This window comes from Chenopodium album, chromosome 25, assembly GCF_948465745.1.
Source record: "Chenopodium album chromosome 25, dcCheAlbu1.1, whole genome shotgun sequence".
In the NCBI taxonomy this organism is placed as follows: Eukaryota; Viridiplantae; Streptophyta; class Magnoliopsida; order Caryophyllales; family Amaranthaceae; genus Chenopodium; species Chenopodium album.
Genome location: NC_137858.1, coordinates 9325365 through 9350031, shown reverse-complemented (window position 1 = coordinate 9350031; position 24667 = coordinate 9325365). Strand labels below are relative to the sequence as shown.

Here is a 24667-nt window from a genome sequence, read left to right as displayed (position 1 = left end):
TTTAAACAGAATAGTATTTAATGGGTGTGATTTTATGTTTGAATAAAGATGTCAATTGCATTCTGAATTGGTAAACTTCTGTTCATATTAATGAATGTTACTTTTGATTTTCAAATCATTTAAACTGAATCTAGCATTTGTGATTACATTATTTACATACATATGCACTAATGCGCTCATATATAAATACTACCACAATTGGTATTAGGTAATACCGGAGGACAAACTTTTAAATAAAACGGATGTTTAGTAAATTATTGACCATCCGTTATAAAGTGACAATAAAATGCGCAAAAGTTACACAAAAATGCACAAAAGTTGTTTTGACATATATAAGAGTTATTTATGCTTAATTGATAAATTTGACAAAAGTGACAATAAATTTGACAAAAGTGACACTAAATTTGACAAAAGTGAACCCGTTGTTCAGTAAATTACTGAAAACCGGGTGTATACAAAAGTTTTCCATCCTGGAGTATCTAGTATTGTACTCCAGACCCAATCCAATTAATGGGCTAGAAACCCAACTTAAGAAAGTGCGCTAAGATTTATTTTGTGAAATAACAAATAAGCAGAATGTAATAACATAAAACATACCCATATATATATATATATATATATATATATATATATATATATATATATAACAGATCACAAGAGGACGAAATTCACTCTTCTTTTTGCTCTCTGTATTTTACCATTTGAAATGGTTGAAAATTCTTCAATTGCATCCTTTTAAAATAAAATTTCTCCTCAAGCATGCCCAAAATTAACCAGCTAAAATACTTTTAATGGCATCAAGAGAAGTAAGTATTTGAAGAATTGTAAATTATTTTGTTAAGAGAAGGTATTGTGTTATTTCGTCAATCCGGACTGATGAAATGCAGATTTTAATATCCTTTAATTGACTGGATGATGTCCTTTATTGGTTGGATGATATACTCTATTACCTGGATGATATCCTTTACTAACTGGATGATATCCTTTATTAGAAATATGATATCTTTAATAGTTGGATGATAAATCTACTGGCTGGATGATATCCTTTATTGACGGGATGATATCCTCTATTGGCTATATGATATCAGTAATAGAGGATATCAACCAACCATAATACCATATAGAGGATATCATCCAATATGATATCATTAGGGGTGAGCATAGCAGGGTACCCTGTAAAAATATCAGGACCCGGAACCGGAACCTGTTGCAACAGGTTCCTAAAAATAGGAACCGGAACCGAAACCTGTTGCAACAGGTTCCTAAGAATTGGGAACCGGAACCGGAACCTGCAGGTTTCGGTTCCTAAACAGGGTACCCTGTCTGTCAAAGTAAGCTTAATAGTTACTTGATAAATTGTGACAAATTTATTTTTTTTTTTTTAAAAAAAAAATAGATGACCACAATAAAAGCTTACAACTTTAGTATAGTACTTCAAATATAACAAACCAACACTGATTGTCTAGAATATTTAATACCATATAGGTTCCGGTTTCATGTACCCTACAGGGAACCTGACTAACAGGGTACCCTACAGGTTCCAGATCCAAAATTTTATTACCCCGGAACCGGAACCTGTTGCAACAGGTTCCTAATTTTATTACCCGGAACCGAAACCTAATCAACAGGTTCTGGGTGAACAGGTTCCGATTCCATATCAGGGTACCCTGAATATTTGCTCACCCCTAGATATCATATAGCTAATAGAGGATATATATATATATATCACCCAGCCAATAAAGAATATCATAGACACAACCATAAATGATATCATATAGCCAATAGAGAATTTCATCCAACTATAATACCATATAACCAATAAAATATCATCCAGCCAGTAGATCGAGGATATCATAAAACCAATAGATGATATCAAAAAAATAAAAAAAAAGTAACACAAAGTCACAAACACATCTACTAATTCATCTTCTACCCTTGGTTATCACGTCATATCATCATTTTCTCCTCCCTTTAATCCAGCCTATTTGCTCCAAAAGAGCAATCTGAATCCTCTATTTTCTCAAAGCTTTGCAACAAAAAAATTAATCACAATTAGTCAATTATTATCACCAATGAAATTCACACTAACTTTTTTTTACTTAATTTTCAAAGTTCTAGCAAACTACCTTTTAGAGATCTGAGAAAATGTTGTTACGAGACTCTTGAGCCTGCTTTGAACGGCAACGCCATGAAAGGTGGCTTCCGACTAACGACCATTACTAATGACCAAAGCTTTAGATATCTAAGAAGGAGAAGGTGTCGTCATCGTTGTCAGCGTCGTCGTCATGGTCGCTAACTCGCAATATCTTCGTTGTCGTACAAAACATTGGGTCACGCTTGACTGACCCAATACTTTGTGTTTTGTTAATTAGGGTTTAATTTTTGTTAAATTTTGAATTGTTGCATTTAATTTGCTCAAAATACTGTTAAAGTAGTGGTACTGAATCTGCTCTTGTTGAGCTTAGATTATACCTTATGTTATTTTTCTCAAATATAATGTTATTTTTGCTTACACCTTGTGTTATTTTGTTAAAACCATGTGCTATATATCTTACCTAAACTACATTGGATTTTTTAATTTAATAAAATTTGTATTATGTTACTATGATCGTGTTGTTTTTATTGTTATGGTGTGCTATTTAGTATAAAACCTAATATTATTCTTTATATGATTTAATGTTATTGCTCTTATAAATAGTGCTATATATTTCCTTTGTTATTTTGTTTAAATATGGTGTTATTTTAGATTATATGTACCTTCTGTTATTTTGCTCACATATAATGTTATTTTTGCTTACATCTTGTGTTATCAATTACATACTACTAAAAGCGAATCTAAAGACACACTTGTCAATGTATTGTTAAAAAATTTCCCGCCAAAAGTACCTTCTAAAAAATTATTGTTACTTAAAAAAAATAAAAATTATATCTAAATTATGACATAATTTGTTTTATATAAAATATAAATCTTTTCCTAAAAGATTAAACTATCCATTATAAGTTTATAACTATTACATGTCTTTTAATTATTTTCTCTTGCATGCCTTTATTTTTAATATACTCTACATTTTTTAATACTCAAGTCATTGTATTAAAAAAATTTAGAATAAAATTGTCAAAAATATTTAACAACCGTGCATTGCACGGGATTTAACCTAGTTATATATATATATATATATATATATATATATATATATATATATATATATATATATATATATATATATATATAAATCAGTTAGTTATATTGTGTGAACATCATTTTTTTTTTTTTTGAAAAATTGTGTTAGGGTCTGTTCTGTTCACCTTATTTTCACTTATTTCAGGTGTAATAAGTTCAGATAAGTTCAGTTAAGTTCAGATAAGTTCAGATCAGGTCTAATAAGTTTTAATAAGGGTTAACCAAGTACAAATTACATCTAAGATAAGTTTTAATAAGGTCTAATAAGTTCAGATAAGTTCAGATAAGTTCAGGTAAGTTCAGATAAGTTAAGATAAGTTCAGATCAGTGAAAATCAGGTGAATAGAACACACCCTTATTTTACTTACAACTTGTATTATTTTGTTTAAAATTTAAGTTATTTTGATTTTTCAAATTTTTGCTTGCTTCATTTTACAGTTTCACCTTTTCTTTCAGATTTCTTCATCACAATTTAGCTATTCGTGTTTATAGTTTTTTTTTTCCAGAATTTCAACATAATTTTCAATTAGCCATCATTAATTATATTGAAATATTTTTTTTTTGGTGAGCACGAGGGGCAAGCCCCAAAAACGAAAGGAAAACCTTACAAAGCTAGAAAGACAAAAAAAAAAAGAAAACAAACAGCAAACAAAACAAAAACTAAAGCAATAAAAAACAAAAGCTCTCCTAGACTGCCTAGGAAAGGCTACTCCCCGCAAGTCCTCCAATAAAACGGTTCGAAGATCCCTCGGGACCGCTTCAAAGATAATTAGCTTCTGTTCTGACGAAACCCCATAGTTAATTAGCCAATCAATCAGCTGCTCTATTGGCTTCTCTAAAACAGTGTCCGATAGTGACCTCCCAACCTTCGCGAGCAATAAGAGATTTACACTTTCGGATTAAATGAATAAAAGGAGAGTTAGTCGGAGTTTCCTCGACTAACATACACACCACCACTTGCGAATCAATTCTCAACTGAACCTTACGATGCCTACCATTCCAAGCAATGGCTAGACCACGAAGCACAGCTAATAGCTCCGCTCGACTGCAAGTACAATGACCACAGTTCATAGCAAATATCTCGAACAACTCACCACTTGCACCCCGAATAATCCCACCTGCCCCAGCTGGGCCTGGATTCCCTTTAGCTGCACCATCCGTGTGAAGACACACCCAACCCACTGGAGGTTCGTCCAATCTAATATACATCTCCGTCTTCCTCTAATTATATTGAAATATGATTTTTAAGTTTCTTGCTCCGTTTTACTCTAATTTTTATCGCACGCACCCTCCTTTTTCCCCTTTTCTATTTTTTAAAATTTTAATAAAATTAATCCGGAGTACCATGCTCACGGTACCCCGGGAGCATAATAGAAATTGCGGAACTCACGCGGCAACTATGTACAGCAATAGTGCAATACAATGATAAAAGAAATTTTTATTGATATCATATACTTCGTATGACGTATAGGACAAATGAAACTTGTAATATTTCTTTATAAATCACAAATCTTGTAATCGCAAATTGGGAATAACACGATGCGGCACATCAATTTAAGACGGCATATGAATGTGGCATATTGGACAAAATGGATTTTCATAAAGCCATTTGAGAATACAAGGCTCATGAAACATATGCAAGTTGCACGGCAACTTCACAATCGATCCAAGCGACTCTTCAACTGCAAACAAGCAATTACGAATATTACGATTAGTATAAGCCTCGCAATCATACTTTTGAATGTCCGTCCTTAACAATTCTTCAAGACAAATCGCACAAGTTTTATCAATATAGTTGATATACGGTAACTTATTCCAAAAAAATATTTATCAGCGTTGTTATCGAATGTCCACGGCTTCAAAAATTTTAACGGGTCGAGCTCTTCCTTTTCAGTGATAACCTTTACCAATCCCTTTATAACTGATCCTCTATAGCGATAAACATGGTTACCGGCAACGATCCACGCACTAAACTCTTCTGCATTACAACACTTGTTACGAGTTAAATTGATAAAAGTGTTTTGTAATCATATATCATCTCAACATCATCTGTATCCTCTTGTTGTTTGAACTGTTGTAATTTATCCCAAATTACATGCCTTTATCAAAATAACTGTTACGCAGAAAATTTACGATATCAATCAGGCAAACATAGCAAAAAGGATTAGCATAGAGGTATTTCTTGCTATGTAAATAGCGTAAACTCAATAATTATTCGCCATTCTTATTTGGAAAATTTGACAATTACTACCTTCTGTTATGTCAATTTTAGCAATTACCATCTTCTATTTTTTTTTTTTGAAAATTACCACCTTCTATTTTCAAAAACATCAAAAGTTACCACCTTCTTGTCCCTCTACTACCACGTGACATCATTTTGGGCTCATTCTTTCCCTTTCCTCCTTATTTTCCTCACATTTCTCATTCCTAACTCGATTCTCATCCCCCCTTTCACTTCTTTTCCCCTAAACAATAAAAAACACTTCAATTCACTCTTCCAAATCAAAATTGACGAACAATTATTGGTGGTTTGGGGGAAAAAAGTGAAAGGGGAGATGAGAATCCAAATAGGAATGAGAAATGTGAGGGAAATAGGGAAGGAAGGGAAAGAATTGGCCCAAAATGACGTTACGTGGTAATTGGGGGGCAAGAAGGTGGTAACTTTTGATGTTTTTGAAAATAGAAGGTGGTAATTTTCAAAAAAAAAAAATAGAAGGTGGTAATTGCTAAAATGGACATAACAGAAGGTGGTAATTGTCAAAATTTCCTCTTATTATGATAAATTAAGCGTGCATAGTTCTCAAAGATCAGTCAAATGTTGAATATCTTTGGAGAAGAAAAACGAGGCAAAATTTGATTATGGTCACAAGGTATCTTAACGCCTAGATCATTGGGTGATAATAACTTCTTAACATCAAACGATGGCCACGACATTATTCGATAATTTTGGAAAGAGCTGAGGTTTAATAGCAAAACTTGTCATTGTTAATTATCACCAATACACTATTTATACATAACAACTAAACATATACTTCCTCCGTTTTCTTTTAGATGCAACACACACTTTTTCACGGTATTTATGAAATGTCGGGTTCACATGATATAATACACTTTAAAAAGGGATGAGTGATTGTTAGAAGTGTAATTTAGTGGGTCATGTGCTTTAAATAAGGGAAATAGTATAGTTTTTCTCTAAAGTAAATTTCCTTTTATAGTGTGTTGCAAGTATTGTAACATTTCCTTTTAGAGAAGTGTTGCAAGTAAAAGAAAACGGAAGAAGTATAACACTAATAAAACAAGGAATTATAACAAGATAATATTTTAAATTTTTAATGCCATCAATAGATAATATAATTATATCCTAAGATATCACAAATATGTATATCCTTTCCTAAATAGTAAATACGGAGTGATATCACAAGATTTATATGAAAAATATATAGCAATAATTTATAATCAAATCCTTTTGAATTAATCTACTTAGGCAATTCACACTTAGCATCCGGTATCTCAAGGTATGACCCAAATTTACATCAAAGAGAAAAACACTGAAAAGTAGAGATCAAATCCAACCTCAAATCTGCCATAATCAACCAGCTCAGCAATCCAGCATTAATCGAGCTAGATCTAAGCTCTAAGCAAATACCAATAAACTAATATTCGATATCCCTAATTGATAAAAACTATTCAAGGTTGCCGTGCTTGCTCAAAGTAGTTCGTTAATGGCGGGTTGATTATTAATTTGTTACAAATCACTAACACTATGCCATAGAGTTTTTTTTTTTTTTTTTTATTTTTTTTTTTTAAAAAAAAAATTAATTCATTAATAAAAAGTTATACGACATCCACAAATATTTAACAAATACAAAAGTTGAATCAACTATATGAATACTACAATTGTCAAGCACATATATGAAACATTTTCCGCTTATATCGTTGGAAAATACAGCCTTGTTAGATCGAAAATTTAACGTTCCCTTGTAGCCGAGAGGATATTATTTACATCGAATTCATCTAATTGTATTAGAAAAATTAATAACCTTTGCGACCCTACATAATTTTCCACCAACGAAACAATTTCAGGCAATCCATCAGATCTATTATCTATTACAAATTTTAAACTAAAGATATATCCCAAGGATATACACCCTATTTTTCGAAAGAGATTGAAAAACCTTATTTTTCGTAGAATATCGAAAAAACCTTGTATTTTGAAGCAGATCGAAAACCCTTTCTTTCAAGGGTGAAATCATTATTCTAAATGTAAAACAAACAACAAGAGTTTAAACAAAGAAAGGTTGAGACTTTTCACTGATTGAAAGCCCTTTCAAAAATCAACATGGGAGATTATGTTTTTTTTTTTTTTTTTTTTTTTTTAAAGAGATTATAGAGGAAAATTCTTTGTATAGTTCGTTGTATGCTAATCTATCTTATGTCATAGAAAGATGAATCAAAAGTTAAAAATTACCAAATATATTAATTTTTTTTAATAGTTTACCATAGAAAATATATATATATATATATATATATATATATATATATATATATATATATATATATATATATATGGGAAGGCTCTTGTGAGAATTTTTCTTATGTGAGAATTTTTCATATGTGAGAACACTCTTTATGTTCTAAATTTTTACTCGTATGTTCTAAATTTTAAATCTGATGTTCTAAACTTTTCCTTAGGTGTTCTAAATTAAATCAAATGTTCTAATTTTGTACTCACATGTTCTAAACCATAAATTAGTTAAGTTTGATGTCATAAATTTTAAATAACTTGTTCCAAAATTTTAATATATATTCTAAATTTTAAAACTTGTGTTCTAAGATTTTTAATTATATGTTCTAGATTTTAAAGCGTATGTTTTTTTTTTACACGTATGTTCTAAATTCTTTACTAACACTTTCTATATTCTATATCAGTTTGTTCTAAATTTTTATTCACATGTTCATAATCTTAAGTCAGATGTTCTAAATTTTACTCATATGTTTAAAATTTCATAAAGCAAATTTTTTAAATTTTTAATCACTTGTTCTAATTCTAAAATCAGATGTTCTAAACATATTACTCACACAAATGTTCTAATTTATTACTCATATGTTCAAATTTTAATTTGATTCACATGTTCTAAATTTTAACTCGCGTGTTCTAAATTTTTACTCACATGTTCTAAAATTTTACTCACATGTTCTAAAATTTAAATCAGTTCTCATATAAGTATGAATTCTCACATATGGACCTATTCTCACCGGATCCTTCCCCTATATATATATATATATATATATATATATATATATATATGTCAAATTCACATGTTTGCCAATGAGAATGTCCCAAAACAATAACTCAATCAGTTGCCATGTTTATATCAAGAATTAAACTCGAGTCCATTAAAAATGAATTAGATGTCATACCACCTTTGCCATCTAATAATTTTGTTTAATTATTCTTTCTAAATATAGTTAATGTAGATCATAATTGTGTTTTTCAATTTACTTTTGCATTTGCTATTTTTTTTTTTTTACTAGCAAAAATATTTCATTAATTAAAAGTCATACGACATTTACAATAGAGATTCGATGTTAACAAATACATAAGATATTGAATCAAATAGAACTTTCCTTCATAAAAACTATGATCGTCGAGTAGATCTTGCACTGCGGAGCATCTCCCGCTTATATCGCTGAATATTACAGCCTTGTTCTTCTAACGACCCTTTGTAGCCGTGAGGATGTTTTCCTTCTGATTCATTTGTCCGTATTCGAAAACTTGATAACTTTTTCACCAACAAAATAATTTCACGACAATCCATTAGATCTACTATCATGGATTCAAAACTAAGAAATTTCTCCCTAGAAAAGAGGAGATAAACCTTGTCTTTCGAAGGAGGTCGAAAAACCCTTGTCTTTCGAAAGAGATCGGAAACCCTTTCTTTCGAAGGAGAAAAGTTACTCCCAAAAGGAGGAAGCATTATTATAAACCTAAAAAAAACTATAAAGAAACAAGGATTTGGGCTTTCCACCGATTAAAATCGATGGAAGCCCCTACAAAATTCAACAATGGAGGCTAGAGTTTTGGAGAGAGAAAGGAGGAGAGAGGAGTTAGATTAAATTTGTTCGATTCTTATTCTCTAATCGACTAGACTCTTTTGCATTTGCTATTTGTTAAGTAGTACTCCATATTAAGTATCTAAGATTATAATGTACAGACAAAAAATACTAATAGTCAAACATAAAAAAAATTTAGAGCCTAAGAAAAATTTTATAACATAAGCTGAAATAATTTAGAACATAAGCAGAAAAAATTTTGAACATAAGTATACAAAAATTTAGAACATAAGTTGAAAAAATAATTCGATATATTTTCATGTTTTACTATTAAGTTATTATGGTTTAATTTCGATTTTTTTTTAATTTTATTTTTAGAGATAACCTATGTAGGAATCGAACCTACATCCTCTATGCATTTGCGTAGTGCTCTACCAATTGACCTAATAGGTTTTAGCATATTCTCCATACGCTTTTTTATATGTTCTAAATTATTTTCCTATCATCTAAAGTTTTTCATCCATTACTTTAAATTATTCTGTCTATGCTCTGAATTTTTCTTATATTTTTGAAAATTTTCACCCTATGTTCTAAATTTTTTCTATCTATAATCTTAAAATTTCTAATTTCTAAATTATTTCACCCTATGTTCTAAACTTTTTTCCTATGTTCTATGTTCTAAACTTTTTTCCTATGTTCTAAATTTTTTTCACCCTATGTTCTAAATATTTTCACCCTATGTTCTAAACTTTTTGACTATGTTCTAAACTTTTTTTTTCATATTCGACATTTTTCTTTATCTATGTTTTAAATTTTTTCCTATGTTCTAAAATTGTCCATCTATGTTCTAAATTTTCTGTCTAAGCTCTAAATATATCTTTTAAATTATTTTCATATGTTCTAAATTTTTTCACCCTATGTTTAAAACTTATGTTCTAACTTTTCTTTTATGTTCTAAATTATTTTCCTATGTTCTACACCATTTCTTAAGTTCTAAATTTTTTTTTTCCTATGTTCTAAATTTTTAAAATTTTTTTTTCTACTTATGTTCTAATCTTTTTATGTTCTAAGATTTTATGCATAGATGGAATAAATAGAGACTATTAGTAACAACACTTTAGCTAAAGCCATTACCGAAATAATTATATTTCAGCCAAAGTTACTACTTTATGCATTGACTATGCTACTTGATAGGAGAAAAAGATTTGAATTAGAACATGAACTTTAGAAAATAAGTTTATTGTTTAGAACATGTAATTTAGAACATAAGCCATTATCGAAATAATTATATTTTAGTCAAAGATAAGCTTAATATAAGTAGTATCAGTAATAGCACTAGCACTAGCAATCTTCTAATTTCAGTCTTTTGACCAGAAAAGTATTTAGTGGGTCTGATTTTATGTTTGAATAAAGATGTCAATTACTTCAGCTAATCGCATTCTGAATTTAGTAAACTTCTGTAGTTTTGTTCATATTAATGAAATGTTACTTTTTTTTCTATCAAATCATTTAAACTGAACGAAGCTAGCATTTGAGGAATTGTGGTTACATACATATGCACTTATGCGCTCAAATAGTTAAATATAAATACTATATGCAATATGTATCTCTTAAGTAAAGAAAAAAGTTTTAAGTTCAATAAAGAGCAAGGTCATTCAAAAGAGTAATTTATTGAGTAAATACAAGTTTATAACTTTGATTGTAAATGACCTATATCAGTTTAGTAATGGTGTAAACCCTTCCATTTGAAGTCGTTCATCACATTTCTATTTTTCTCTCTTTCTACACGACAAACATCTAGCACTATAGGATTAACCCATTTCCTTAATTTCTATATTTTTCCTAGGGTTTTCTTTGAATTTGTCAAAAGGTAAAATTAACAAAGTGAAGAAATAGAAGTAAAATTATTAATGAAAATGGAGAAAAAGTCAACGGCTAGAGACTAGGACTTTTAATCGACCAAAATAGTAGCTATGAAAATAATAGTTTGTCATTGTGGAGGTTGTAGCTATTAATTAATGTAGTTTTGGGAGTAATGATGTGGCAACCCAGGCCAAAGCTACAAGGGAAGCATCTATTCATTGTGAATGCTCTAATACACCTTTGATTTCATGAAAGTATTTTGCTTGTTATGAAGTAAGAAGTGTTGTGGTTGATTTGCTTTGAACTATAGTGGATTAAAAAATAATATATATAGAAAATAATCAAAGTGCACAAGGAGTGAGTTTTCTTCAGTTTAACAAACAAGAGGGATATACTTCCTCCGTTAGGTTATTTGCAACAAAGGAATATTTTATATCTCACAAATAATACCCCTTTGTTGCAAATAACCATTAACGGAGGAAGTAAAAAGTTTCTACTAGCTAATAGCTTAGCTGCATAATCTATTAAATATTACTAAAACAAAACATTGCTGACATCATCGCAAAATCCGGAGTTTAAAAGGTAGTTTTTCACAAAAAAAAATCATAAAATAAATAATTAAATTGTGAAGGAAGAGATCAAAAGAGTACGTTAATTGTAAACCAATACAATGATAAAAGAAATTAGGGCAAATGAACCTTGTAATATCAATCAATCAATCAATATAAATATAAATATTAAGACTCATGGCAAGGATTGTAATCTTACTATGTGTTGCCAATTTTGCCACGTGTCGCCATATCACTTACTATTATTAATTATCAATAATGTTTCCTCACAAAAATTTATTAATTGTTAGCATTAATATTTGAACCCATAAGCCATAACTTAATAACCATCACTCCAATGACCCATCTTATATGTATGATAATAAAGTTATATTAAAAATAGTTGTTTGGTTCATAAATTCTAAAATTATAATTGTGAACTTATATGTAGATATTTTAATAATAATATGATTACAAATTTATTTTCGTTTCTTGCAGTTACTCAACCATAATTCAAAGTTAATTAAAATATGTAACACAAAAATGCATAACAATTTTACAATTTTTTTTTAACCACAAAATATATTTACCCGAAGGAATTTCTTTTAATAGCTGATTACTAAAAAAAACCCTTTAACAAATACAAACTGATACAAAATAACATTTATAATGAATTTTGATATTTAATTATATTTACAAAATTTAACAAATAATATTATTTTTATAAATCTACTAATATAACTCACTTTGTTTTGTTTTAATTTTTTATATAAATAATGACCAGAAGCATCGCCCGAACCAAAAACTAGTTTATCACAAATCTTGTAATCGCAAATCGGGACGAACAGGATACGACCCATTAAAACGAGACGGTATACAAATCCTGCATATCGGACACACTGGATTTTCATATAGCCATCTGAGAATACAAGGCTCATGAAACATATGCAAGTCGCATGGCAACCTCACAATCGATCCAAGCGACTCTTCAAAATTACGAATATTACAATCAGTATAAGCCTCGCAATTATACTTTTGAATCTCCAAACTTACCAATTCTTCTAGACAAATCGCACAAGTGTTATCAATATCATTGATATTCGGTAACTTACTCCAATAAATATATTTATCAGCGTTGTTATTGAATATCCACTTTTTAAACGGGTCGAGCTCCTCCTTTTCAGTGATAACCTTTACCAATCCCTTTATAACTGGTCCCTTTCCCACATAGCGATAAACATGGTTACCGGCAGCGATGCACGCACCAAACTCGTCTGCATTACAAAACTTGTTACGAGTTAAATTGATAAAAGTGGCTTTGTAATCGTATATCATCTCAACATCATTTGCATCTTCTTGTTGTTTGAATTGTTGTAGTTTAAACCATGCCTCGTTGTTGAGACGTTCTATCTCTGGCCTCAATTCTTCTATTGTACGACACTTGCCTTTATAAGAGTAACTGTCATACAGAAACTTTACGATATCAACCAGGCAACCACAGCAAAAAGGATTAGCATAGAGGTACTTCTTGCTATGTGAATAGCGTAAACTCAATAACTGTTCACCATTCTTATTATGATAAATTAAACGTTCGTGGTTCTCAAAGATTAGCCGAATTTTGAAAAATTTTGAAGAAGAACAAGGCAAAAATTGATTATGGTTGCAAGGTATTTTAACGCCTAGATCATCGGGAAACAATAACTTCTTAACATCATACGATGGCCACGACATTATTCGATCGAGTAGGAGTCTAGTTTGAGACTGATAATTTTGCTGAGGTTTAATAGCAATAGTTTTTTTTTTTTTTTTTTTTATTTTTATTTATTTTTTTTTATTATTATTATTATTTTTATTAACAACAAAAAAAAATTATAAAAATTGATTATGCTTGATAGTTTTGGGGTAGAGCTGAGGTTTAATAGCAAAACTTGTCATTGTTAGTTATCATCGATCAATACACTATTTATACATAACAACTCAACGTAGCACTAATAAAACTAGGAATTATAACAAGATAAAATTCTAATACTACCAATAGATAACATTATTATAACCTAAGAATCTAAGATATTACAAATATGTAAATCTGTTAGAGATATGAGATATCGATTATATATGTGTGATATTTTTTCGTATTTATCATTAAGAGCATAAAATATTTAGGATATTTGTGTTAATATTATTTAAAGAATATGGTTATGCTAATATATCTTTTATAAAAAGAGAGTTTTTTCCCAAAGTTTTAGAGAGCCATACACACATAAGCAATATTGGCGAATGATATTAGGAATTTTATCTAAATATGAAACAAATTTTAGCACATAAATACAAAAAAAATATATATTTCAAAAAATTCAAATAAACAAACCGTGCATCGTACGGGCTCCATCTAGTATGAATAATTATCAAATAAAACAAAGTCATGCTATTCTATTTTCTATCTAATTTGTCATGGTATCAAATAAAGCCAAATTAATCTTGGGACCGTTCACAAATAATTTTCCGTGTCGATGGGTTAGAGATTAGAGTTAAACCCCCAGTGGGATTCAAAAATTTGCTTCTGCTATGCAATATTAATAGTCTTTGAAATTCTATTCTTTGATTTTTTTTATTTTTTTTTTTTCTTTTTTGTTTGGTGGAGTGTGTGGGTGAGTATTCTACTTAATTCATCTACATGGAAGAAAAGCCACATTTGACGTACTTTTTATTAAAAAAAAAATTTAAACGATTACCACCTACAATTTTTGCTGTTTTAGGAATTACCACCTATAGTTTTTTTTATTTAAATTTACCACCTACATTTTATAAAAATGATAAAACTTCCCACTATTTTTGAAAGATGACGTCATGGTGGGGCCCACAAACAATCTTCTCCTCATTTTCCCTCATTTTCCCTCATTTTCCTTCCTTCCTCTTTCGATATTCAGTCTTTCTCCTTCATTTCCTATTTAATTTTGCACAAATATTAAAATCAAATTACTAAAATAAAAAATTAAGTTTCAAAATTCATTGTTCTTGCTTTGAATCTCCAATGTGGTTATGAAAAAAGTTATGTCTGCAAAATTCATGCTCTGAGCTAATTTACTTGGGAATTTTTCAATTGCTATAAGGATTTTATCAATTTGGGAATTGGTTATGTTATTAATCAATCAATTGAAATTAGGGTTTAATCTGTTTTAGTTTAGTTGTAATCAAATTGAAAACCCTAAACTCTAAATTCAATACAATTGAAAACCCCTAAATTAATCTCAACTCCTAAATCAGTAATTAAATTTCCAAATTAAAAACCCTAAAGATAATTAATTCTCAAAGTGAAAACCCTAAACCCTTAATTCAATTGAAAAAAACCCCAAATTAAGTTCCAAAACGCAGTAGTTAAGCAAACTTTTTGTGGAATTATTGGAGTGGTGAAGCAAGAGAAGTTACTGTTAAACCTAAATTTTGTTTCTTGCAATTCAATTCCAAGTTATGCCTCAATTTAGAGGTGATCAACATTGGCTCGGCCCGCTAGCCCGGCACGAAAATAGGGCGAGTTTGGGCAAGTGTAAAAAAACATTTTGAGTTAAAAAGCTCGAACCCAGCCTAAAAAACCCGAAAAGCCCGAATGGTATCTTTCGGAGTCAACGACAGTACGCTCTGGATATTTTGACTAAGGTAGGTATATTGGGTTGCAAACCCATTGACACTTTGATGCAGCAAAATCATCGTCTTGCCCATGCTTCCGGTGAGTCCTTCCCTCAACCAGAACAGTATCGTCGGTTGGTTGGACGATTGGTATATTTGTCGGTCACTCGACCAGAGTTTAGCTTTTCAGTGCATGTTTTGGCATAGTTTTTTAGTGAACCACATGTTTCTCATTAAGATGTGGCCATTCGTGTCTTGCGCTACCTCAAGGGTAGTTCATGACAAGGCATCTTGTTGCGACCTATGAAGGATTTACGCTTGATGGAGTTCTGTGATAGTGATTGGGCGACGTGTCCATTGACTCGGCGTTCCTTGTCAGGTTATTTAGTTTTCTTAGGTTGTTCCCCTGTTTCTTGGAAGACTAAGAAACAGCCTACTATAGCCACATTCTCGTCTGAAGCTGAATACATGTTTATGGCTTTCACTACTCGCGAGTTGAAATGGTTGAAGCAGTTGTTGTTGGTTCTTGGTGTCAATCTTTCAAAGCCTATGTAGTTGTTTTGTGATAGTCAGTTAGCGTTGCATATAGCTAAGAATCCGGTATTTCATGAACGTACGAAGCAGGTTGGGGTAGACTGTCATTTTGTTCGTGATGAGTTGATAAACGAACTGTACTATATCTACCTCCTATGTTTCTGCAGGTCATCAGTTGGCAGATATTCTAACCAAGGCTCTTGGACGGCAACAGTTTGGTTTTCTCTTATGCAAGTTGGGCAATTGTAATTTACATGCTCCAACTTGAGGGGGAGTATTAGAGTTTGGTTTAATTAATTATGTTAATATTGTATGTTTGGAAAGTTTATCTTGTTAGGAGTTTTAGGCGAGTTAGTCATGTTTTGTATTGTGTATATATTTGTTGAGTATCAATACAAAAGGCTAAGCCGTTTTCTCCAATATGGCTTGAGTTTAACAGGCCTTGTTTGGTAGTAAGCTTATTGGGGGTATATTAGCTTATTTGACTAACTTTAGTTGATTGACTAGTCAAACAAGCTAATACAAGTGTTTGGTAGTAAGCTTATTGAAAGAGCTTATTCCACTAAATAAGCTCTTTTTGAAAAAGTTCATTTTAGGAGATTTTTCAATTAGCTTATTCATTAATTATTGTGAAATGACACTTATAACCTCATTTAATTTAAAATCCTATCTAAACTACCTACCCCACAATTAGCTTATTGGTCATTTCACATACTCAATCACCTTTAAGCTATCAGCTATTTACCAAACACTTTTATATAATCAGTTGATACAATAAGTTAGTCAAATCAGTTAATAAAATCAACTAGTCAAAATCAGTTAATAAAATCAACTAGTCAAAATCAGCTAACTCAATCAGATTCATCTTTCAGCTTTCTCCCAAACAGGGCCATAGTTTCTTGCAGCAGACTATTGTAATCTTTAAATCTACAAATGAAACAGAAAAAATTATAGAAGAAAAGGCACACAGAAACTCCAAATTAGTATCAAGCCATAGATTCAACTTCATATCCAGGTCTACGAAAGTTAGCGTACCTCCAAAGTTTTACAATCTGGAGCTATATCTCTATTATTGCATGTAAGTTTTACCTCCTACGGAGTAGCTTTTTAATAACTTGAAGTTAGCTCTCACGTCACTCTCACTGTAGAAAGAAGGCATTGTTAATCTTGTTTGACCTAGATTTAAATTGGAAGGTAGTGAGCGCATCAATCTTACTTCTTCTCTTTGATATGGACAAAGAATTGATCACCTCTTCTTCCCATTGCCAATGTTTTGTGAGAGGGCCGAATGGATCACCTCTTGTTCCACTGAATGTATGCCAAAATGCAAAACACAAGCTAAAATGTCTAAAACACAAACACAAGCTAAAATGGCAAAGGTACATGATATTGTACTACGAAAAATTAAGCAGCTAAAGCAAATTGAAAAGTATCAAACAAAGATTAGTGATTGAAGGGATATTAAACAAAGTTGTATACACAATTACGATCATATCATTACTTCAAAAGAATATTGATAAACCGTAAGTTAAACCTCAAAAGTAAGATTAAATCAAATTAAAGCAAGAAAATGAAATTAAAAAGGAAAATTTGTCGGAAAAAACCATTTAAAGCACTCTTTTTGTTGGAAAAAACCTTTTAAAAATTTTTTGGCAATCTAAAACCAGATTCTAAAAGTATTTTGTTGAAGACAACCAAATACTCTAATTATCCTCTAATTTTCCCTTATTATCCTTTTAACTCCCAATTAACTATTAAAAAATTATATTAATTAGAAAAACATAAAATTGGATCTAGCCAGCCTCTTACACTCGATCTAGCCACCCCTGGCGGCACCCTGTCGGCAACGCCCCACCCGATACAACTCCCCAGAACCAAACCCTCTCTCCTCAAATTCACCACCACAAAACCCCCCAAATCCGACGCAACACTCCACCAAGGCCACCGACGAAGTTTAGTTCTGAACAATATCCAGATATGAACCTAATCGAGTGGTGAAGCACATCTTTAACCCTAAATCAAGATATTCTCCGCCTCTCTAGCTTAATGATCTTATTTTGATTTCGTTTTGGGAGGAATGATAGATTGAGCATTTGGGGATTTTTTGAGAAGGGGGTTTCGGGGCTGAGTTCATGTCCAAAGGAGAGGAATATTGGGGGTGCTAGTTAAGGAAAATTAGAGGATAATTAGGGTAATTAGAGTTTTTGGTTGTCTTTAACAAAATAATTTTGGAATCAGGTTTTAGATTGCCAAAAAAATTTTAAAAGGTTTTTTCCAACAAAAAGGGTGCTTTAAAAGGTTTTTTTTGACAAATTTTCCAATTAAAAAATTAGTCAATCATTAGCCAAATCCAATTGCCAGTAATATTACTTCTAATAGTTTCCGCAAGGCATTCAATCAATCAATCAATACTATATACTAAAGTAATCACCAGCATTATCCCCAAATTACACGTGTCACACTCACATTAAAAATTTTCCCGCCAAAAATCCTTTTTTTTTTTCAAAATAATAAGATAGCTAATAAATAAATAAAAATAGAATATACAACCTAATAAACAACCTAAAAAATAGAACAACAATAACAACTTAGATAAATAAATAAATAAATATTAATCGTTAATGTATAAAATGAATTAAATATTCCCTTTAATCTATGTACAATTTGTTTTTCATTTAAGAAAAGGATTTTCACTCAATTTTAAATTCATAACATGTCAGCAAACTTAAATTAGAGAGAAGTACTTTACATTAATGTATTTAATCTATATATATTTGGTAATATAAATGGGTACTACGTATAATTTTTTTTAAAAAAAAATCCTTTTGAATTGAATATCCGAGCATTTGCTCGGGCAAAAAACTAGTAAGACGATAAATCAATGTCGAAGAACCAAGAAACCTTGAATTGATTTCAGCAAAGATATAAGGCAATGTAAAGTACTTCTAAAAAAGAAAATAATGCTATCTAAAATAATGTGGAACATAATTTACCTCTTTCCTATACTTCACAACAATGTATGTCCCAGCTAGGGGTGCTTATCGAACGAGTCGATCACGAGCTGAGTGGTGCTCGACTCAACTTGAAAACTTTTTACATGTGCTCAATTCATGCTCGCTAAAGTTTCGAGCAAATAAAACCTGCTCGACTCGTGCTCGTTAAAGTTTCGAGTCGAGTCGAGTAGCTCACGACATGCTCGTTTAAATTTTGGTCCTTTTATTATTATGTGTCTTTTAATTATTTATTGTTCAATTTATATTGTTTTCCTTATTATATATAGATATTATTAAAGATTTACTCTTTTTTTTTATGACATAAATTAAGATTTAATAAGTGTCAAATTTGTTTAAACATAGTAACTTTGTTTGTAAATCCTATATTAATAATAAATTATCGAGTTGCCCACGAGCTTAATGAGTCGAGTTAGAGCTTGCTCAACTCGTGCTCGTTAACATCTCGAGTCGAGTCGAGTTTTGACCGAGCGTTGACCGAGTCGAGTACGAGTTGCTCGCGAGCTGCTCAACTCAATTAGCACCCCTAGTCCCAGCAATAGGGAAAATTCAAGTTTATCAATTTGATAAACAAAATTTGTTTATCAAATGGTACAATTGTAAATAAATCAACAACTTTTTATTAAATATGGGTCCCATTGTTGTTGATATATTTACGAAAATGCCATGATGACGTACTGTGCATTTATGTTGTTTTATTTATCATTTTGCCATTTGATAAACAAATTTTGTTTATCAAATTGATTAACTGAAACTTCCTCCAATGAAAGTCCCAACAATCTCCTCATGAGCATACTTCACATGGATAAACATGGTTATAATTGTAATTAGTCGACAACTACGCTAGAATTTTTAATGATTACCAAGCATTACTCAAACCTGTAAACCTACAGCTTAGTAGTCATTTAATTTACCAAGCATTTGGTTGGATATTTCATTTAGGATAGCAACAAACAATATCATCATCATACAGTACTACGCATATAGTATGAAGTAAAAATTTATTATGCTTTGCAGTCAATTGCTCTATAGTGGAGAAAGAAAACAGAAATTAGTGCTCGAAGATGTAATCCTCTATTTTAAATTATATTTGTCTTAAAAGGAGCACTCCTGTATTCTTCTTTTGTCCTTGCCCCCACTGAATTGTTTATCCCTCTCTCATTAAATTCAGCAAAGAATATGGAGGTGTTGAAATAATAAATAGAGATGAGAGAAGGGAAAGAAAAATAAAAGTTGTATTCAATCCATATAAAATTGTACTACATAGCAATGTATATATAGTGCAAAATAAAATTAAAAATAAGGAACATAAATTGATCATGCTAACATTAACCTACCCTTAATAAACTAACTCACCATTATTATGACTCCACTAGCATTAGGAGTTAACTAACTACTACTAACAATTTGAAGCAAATATTCCAACAGGAGGAAACAAGGGAGGGTGATTTAGTTTGGATTTGCATGAATTGCAACTTTTTAGAACAGAAAGATGAACATCTTTGTCCTTTTAAAAACACCAGTCGTCCTCTCGCGCGATAGTCCAGCGTTTTATTGGTTGGCGGTATGATTTGCATGATATCGCGCGCGATAGCCCAACGTTTTTTTAGTTAGCGGTATGATCTGCATAGGGATGGCAGCGGATCTGAACCCGAACCGGATCCGTGGATCGGATTTGGATCTTCAAATTTTGGACCCATCGGATCTGGGTCCTGCTGCTGAAAAAAAGGATCTGGATCTAAGTCTGGCCCCTAGACCCGGACCCAAATCCGTTTACCAGTTTTTTAATTTTCCTATAAAAAAATTGAATTGTTTGAACAAGTTCATGAGCAAGATTGTACTTGATGTCAAGGCTAGCTATACAGGACAAACAAATTCACTTTGAGTACAATATACATTTATTTCCCAAGAAACAATCAAAGAAACTCGAAGACTCTGAATCTATGTCAGTTTAAGTGAGGATCTCCCTCAGTTTTCTGCCAGAAAATGAGAATAATAAGTAAGCAAACATAGACTAGCTGTAAAAAAAAAAAAAAAAAAAAAAAAAAAAAAAAAAAAAAAACATAGACTGATAGACATCGTGGTTGAACAAGCAACGAAGAAGTTTAATAGACAAATGATCATTGTGACAATATTAGCACGTCTTTCATCAAAAATGCACATCATATACAATTTCCTTTTTTTTTTTTTGGGGGGGGGGGGGGGGGGGGGTGAAATTAAAATATTTGTCCTCGAAATACCCTTCATCTAGCTCTGCTGCTCTAGCATGCTACCTCTCAACCATCTACAATGGAACAAGTCTCACACACACACACAAAAAATAAAAAATAAAAAAGAGAGCATGAGATAAGTAAAATCTATTTTAATTTGATATTGTTTATCATCAAGCCAGAAATTATATAGCTAGCTTGCTTGTATACAATTTCCTGCGTAGAAGTCTTCCATCCATACTTGAAGCATAGATATAATAAGACAGGGACTCGATGTAAAAAGACTACTATTAGTGAGCAACTGAAAAAGAGAGACAAATTTCCATCAGCACACACTTTTCTTTTCATTAGAAGCCAAACAACCTCAAGGTTCCTCAGTTCTTCATATTATATAGTCTCTTAATACTGTAACAAATAAGCATCAATCCTCTTTCACAATTTTACAACTTGTACAGTCTCACTTTACTTTTAACGATAATAGATATTTATTCAATATTAAGTAATGGTAGAATAGTTATTTTAAATTGACCACTTTAAAATGCAGTCCCAATTATATACCCCTACGGCCCCAACTCTATTACCCCAACTCTATTTCAATTCAAGTACTCATATTGAACACTCCATAAACGGATATAGGAATGACGCTTAGACATTTATTATGGACCCATACCATTCAAAGCTTCTCAAAAACTGTTGCGACTGAACTTGTGAAAGTATTTACGTTTGACACACTTCATAATCCACCAACAGCAAATATAAACATATTAATTGGGACTTATGTAGAACAGTCGAGCACAAATAAATCAAGATAATAGAAATCAACAAAAGGTGGGGATGCCAAGAAATTCTTCAAAAACTTTGACTTCAATGTGGTTTGAAGAGTTGCTTGAAATAAAAATTTAAGAAATTCTCCAAAAACTTTTATTTCTTTGGTCCATACAGTTGCGACAAGCAAAAACTATTGAAATAAAACGCAATCAAACAATTTTCCGGCAGACTGGGAATTGTAGGAATCCACCAGTTTATAAACAAATGTGCCTCATACAACAGCCCATACAAAGGACAAACGCAAGATGTTACACGGAAAATGGCTAAGCTATACATGTATTTTCCGGTGCTGTGACAAAAAATCAGACTTCTAACTCTTGAGGCTTCGCCCATCTTGGGCTCTTGGCATAAGGTTTGCATTTCATCAGCTACATCTGAACCAGAATCACATACCTTGCTCTAGTTCTCTAAGATTTCTTATGTTTGCTTTAATTTGAGGGGTTTAGGAGATCTACCATATAGAATGCTTCATGCCAAGGCCATTGCACGTTAATATAAGCCCTTTATAGCGATTCAGATAGTCCTACAGCACAAGAATATACTCATAAGAAACCTCCAACAATGGAAAGTGGGCAATGACTACAAAAATGGAGCAAAGAACATAGCATTCTTACCATTACATTGTAGTCATAGGTCATCATCCCTTTCATGTCATATTCTTGCCGCTTCATGGGATCACTCAAGACTGGGAAAAAACATCAAAGAGGAATTCATCATAAAATCAGTACGACTACTGACAGGGATACTGGGATAGATGAAAGTCAACAAGCTTTTCTTTTATGTTCTTCAATTTATCGTTCCCTATTTTCAAGATAAAACCTGAAATTTAAGTTATGTAAATGAGTAAATCCAATTAGGAATTACTAGATGGATTCACCAACAGCTCCACCAAATAGACAAAAGCTTTTGATACAGGAACTCAAATAGCTACCAGAATTGTCCATTAGATAGTAGATACCCTTATACAGTTTTATACTCACCGAACAAATTCACGGGAACAGACCTCTAATAAGCTTAATGCATCCAAATAAGTTCTTGCAAAAGACACAAATAGGCATAGCATCAAAAATTTCATAAATAGAAAAAAGAATAGCACAATGATCTCATCTCAACCACCAATCAGGCTAGCCGGCTAGGGCATCAATACATAGACATGCTAGCCCCCCTTAGATGAAGTGCTCTTTGCTAATACCAGAACTTTCGGACCATACTATTGCCTTATGACTGAGTAGGCTCATCTGACATTGGAAGCAAAGAGACTCCCAAACACTTCCAAAATCCCCAACCAGATTGTGCAACGAATGCAAAATTTCAGGGAACACTTGCCGCACTACTAATAATAAACATGCAAATAAAGTTGTAACATCTACGTACACTCTTCCAGTCTTCCCCATGTTCATAATTCAAATAACCACAGCATCAACATTGAATTCCAACATAAAGAAGCGATTGTCTAATACGTAAGCTAAGTTGCACCATGTTAATGAACTCCCAGACGGCCACAATTCAGCCTAAAAAAACATTAACAAGCATGAAACACTTCAACAGTCAAATGACCAAGGAACACTAACCTTGGTAAGCCTCATTTATCTCTTGAAACTTTGATGTACTACCATCTTGCCCTTTTTGCTTATCTGGGTGCCATTTCTACAATGCAATCAACAATAATACAGAGTATCATTTAATTTAAATACCCAATAAAACCAAATGACAAAATCAACAGTTAAGAACAAAATTTGAAACCCACAAATTGATTAAATTAAAGGATTCAAAACCATAATTAACAGTAAAGTAACACTAACCAATGCTAAGCGTATGTAATTAGACCGAATTGCTTCCTCTGTAGCATCATAATCCACTTCCAATATTCTATAATAGTCCTACACAAAATCAATTTCATCCAAAAACATAAAAATCAGCTTAAACACCAGAATCCTACACAATATCATTTTCATCCAAAAACATGAAAATCAGCATTAATACTAGCTCAAACAAGAAAACCCCATTATCAAACAGATGAATCACCAATAATCTAGGATAAACAGCAACAATTATTGAAGTTAAGCAACATAATTCTAGTAAAATCATGTATAAGGTGGAGAAGGGAATCAACTATTACCATTTAAAAAAAAGATAATATTTTTTTGGTGTAGGTGAGCCACTTAACCACAAATGACAATGAAATAGACCGGAATTAAATCACGAAAATTTAACCAACTAAACTAGTTAACATCCAAATATGATAAATTAAAAATTAAGGGTTAGCTGAAAATGTAAGCAACATACCTTGGGTTTAGAAAGAAGAGAGAGAAAGTCAAAATTGAAGGGAGATTCTTGTTGTTGCTCATCATTGTTGTTGTGTTCATCGAACCAATTCTCTTCCCACATCATTTTGCCTCAAAATTTGTGGGATAAGCTTCAAATTGTTTGTTTACCCTTATATATATAATCCTGAAAACCAAAATCTGCAAAATTATGTTGTGTGAATTGGGGTTTTGAGATAGAAGAGGGTTAGTCTAGGGTCTATTAGATATTGAAGGTGAAGCAGATAATCTTGGTTTGCATTTCTGGGGAATGCAGAGTATACGTGTAGTGTAAATGAATGTCCTAACAAATAAGGTTAGTGAGAGTTCCAGACTTTTAGTCTTTTAGATATGCTCCATGGTCCATTCCTCAAATGGTCTAAAGATTCAAAATTAGGTCCAATTTAAAGACATATGTCAATTACTCACTTTCGTCTTAATTTTTAATAATCTTCTAATAATCTTAGCTATACGCCTAACCTATACGTTATCTTGTTATATTTAGAAACTA

At 31.5% G+C, this 24667-nt stretch overlaps 1 protein-coding gene across 1 annotated transcript; it reads right to left on the bottom strand.

Annotated features, from left to right (window-relative positions):
• Nucleotides 1-21923: 21923 nt before the first annotated feature.
• On the bottom strand, nt 21924-24448 carry LOC145615182 (uncharacterized). Its single transcript, XM_081670253.1, has 5 exons — nt 24140-24448; nt 23656-23733; nt 23425-23500; nt 22468-22538; nt 21924-22376 (listed from the first exon to the last, which is right to left on the bottom strand). The coding sequence occupies exons 1-5, from the start codon at nt 24242-24244 to the stop codon at nt 22305-22307; spliced, it is 402 nt and encodes a 133-aa protein (XP_081526379.1). The 5' UTR covers nt 24245-24448; the 3' UTR covers nt 21924-22304.
• Nucleotides 24449-24667: the final 219 nt, after the last annotated feature.

Coding starts and splice junctions, on each gene's coding strand:
- LOC145615182 (XM_081670253.1), bottom strand. CDS start 24,244: ATGATGTGGGAAGAGAATTGGTTCGATGAACACAACAACAATGATGAG. Junction 23,501..23,655: donor ATTACATACGCTTAGCATTG/GTTAGTGTTACT, acceptor ATTGCATTGTAG/AAATGGCACCCAGATAAGCA. Junction 22,539..23,424: donor GATAAATGAGGCTTACCAAG/GTTAGTGTTCCT, acceptor GTTTTTTCCCAG/TCTTGAGTGATCCCATGAAG.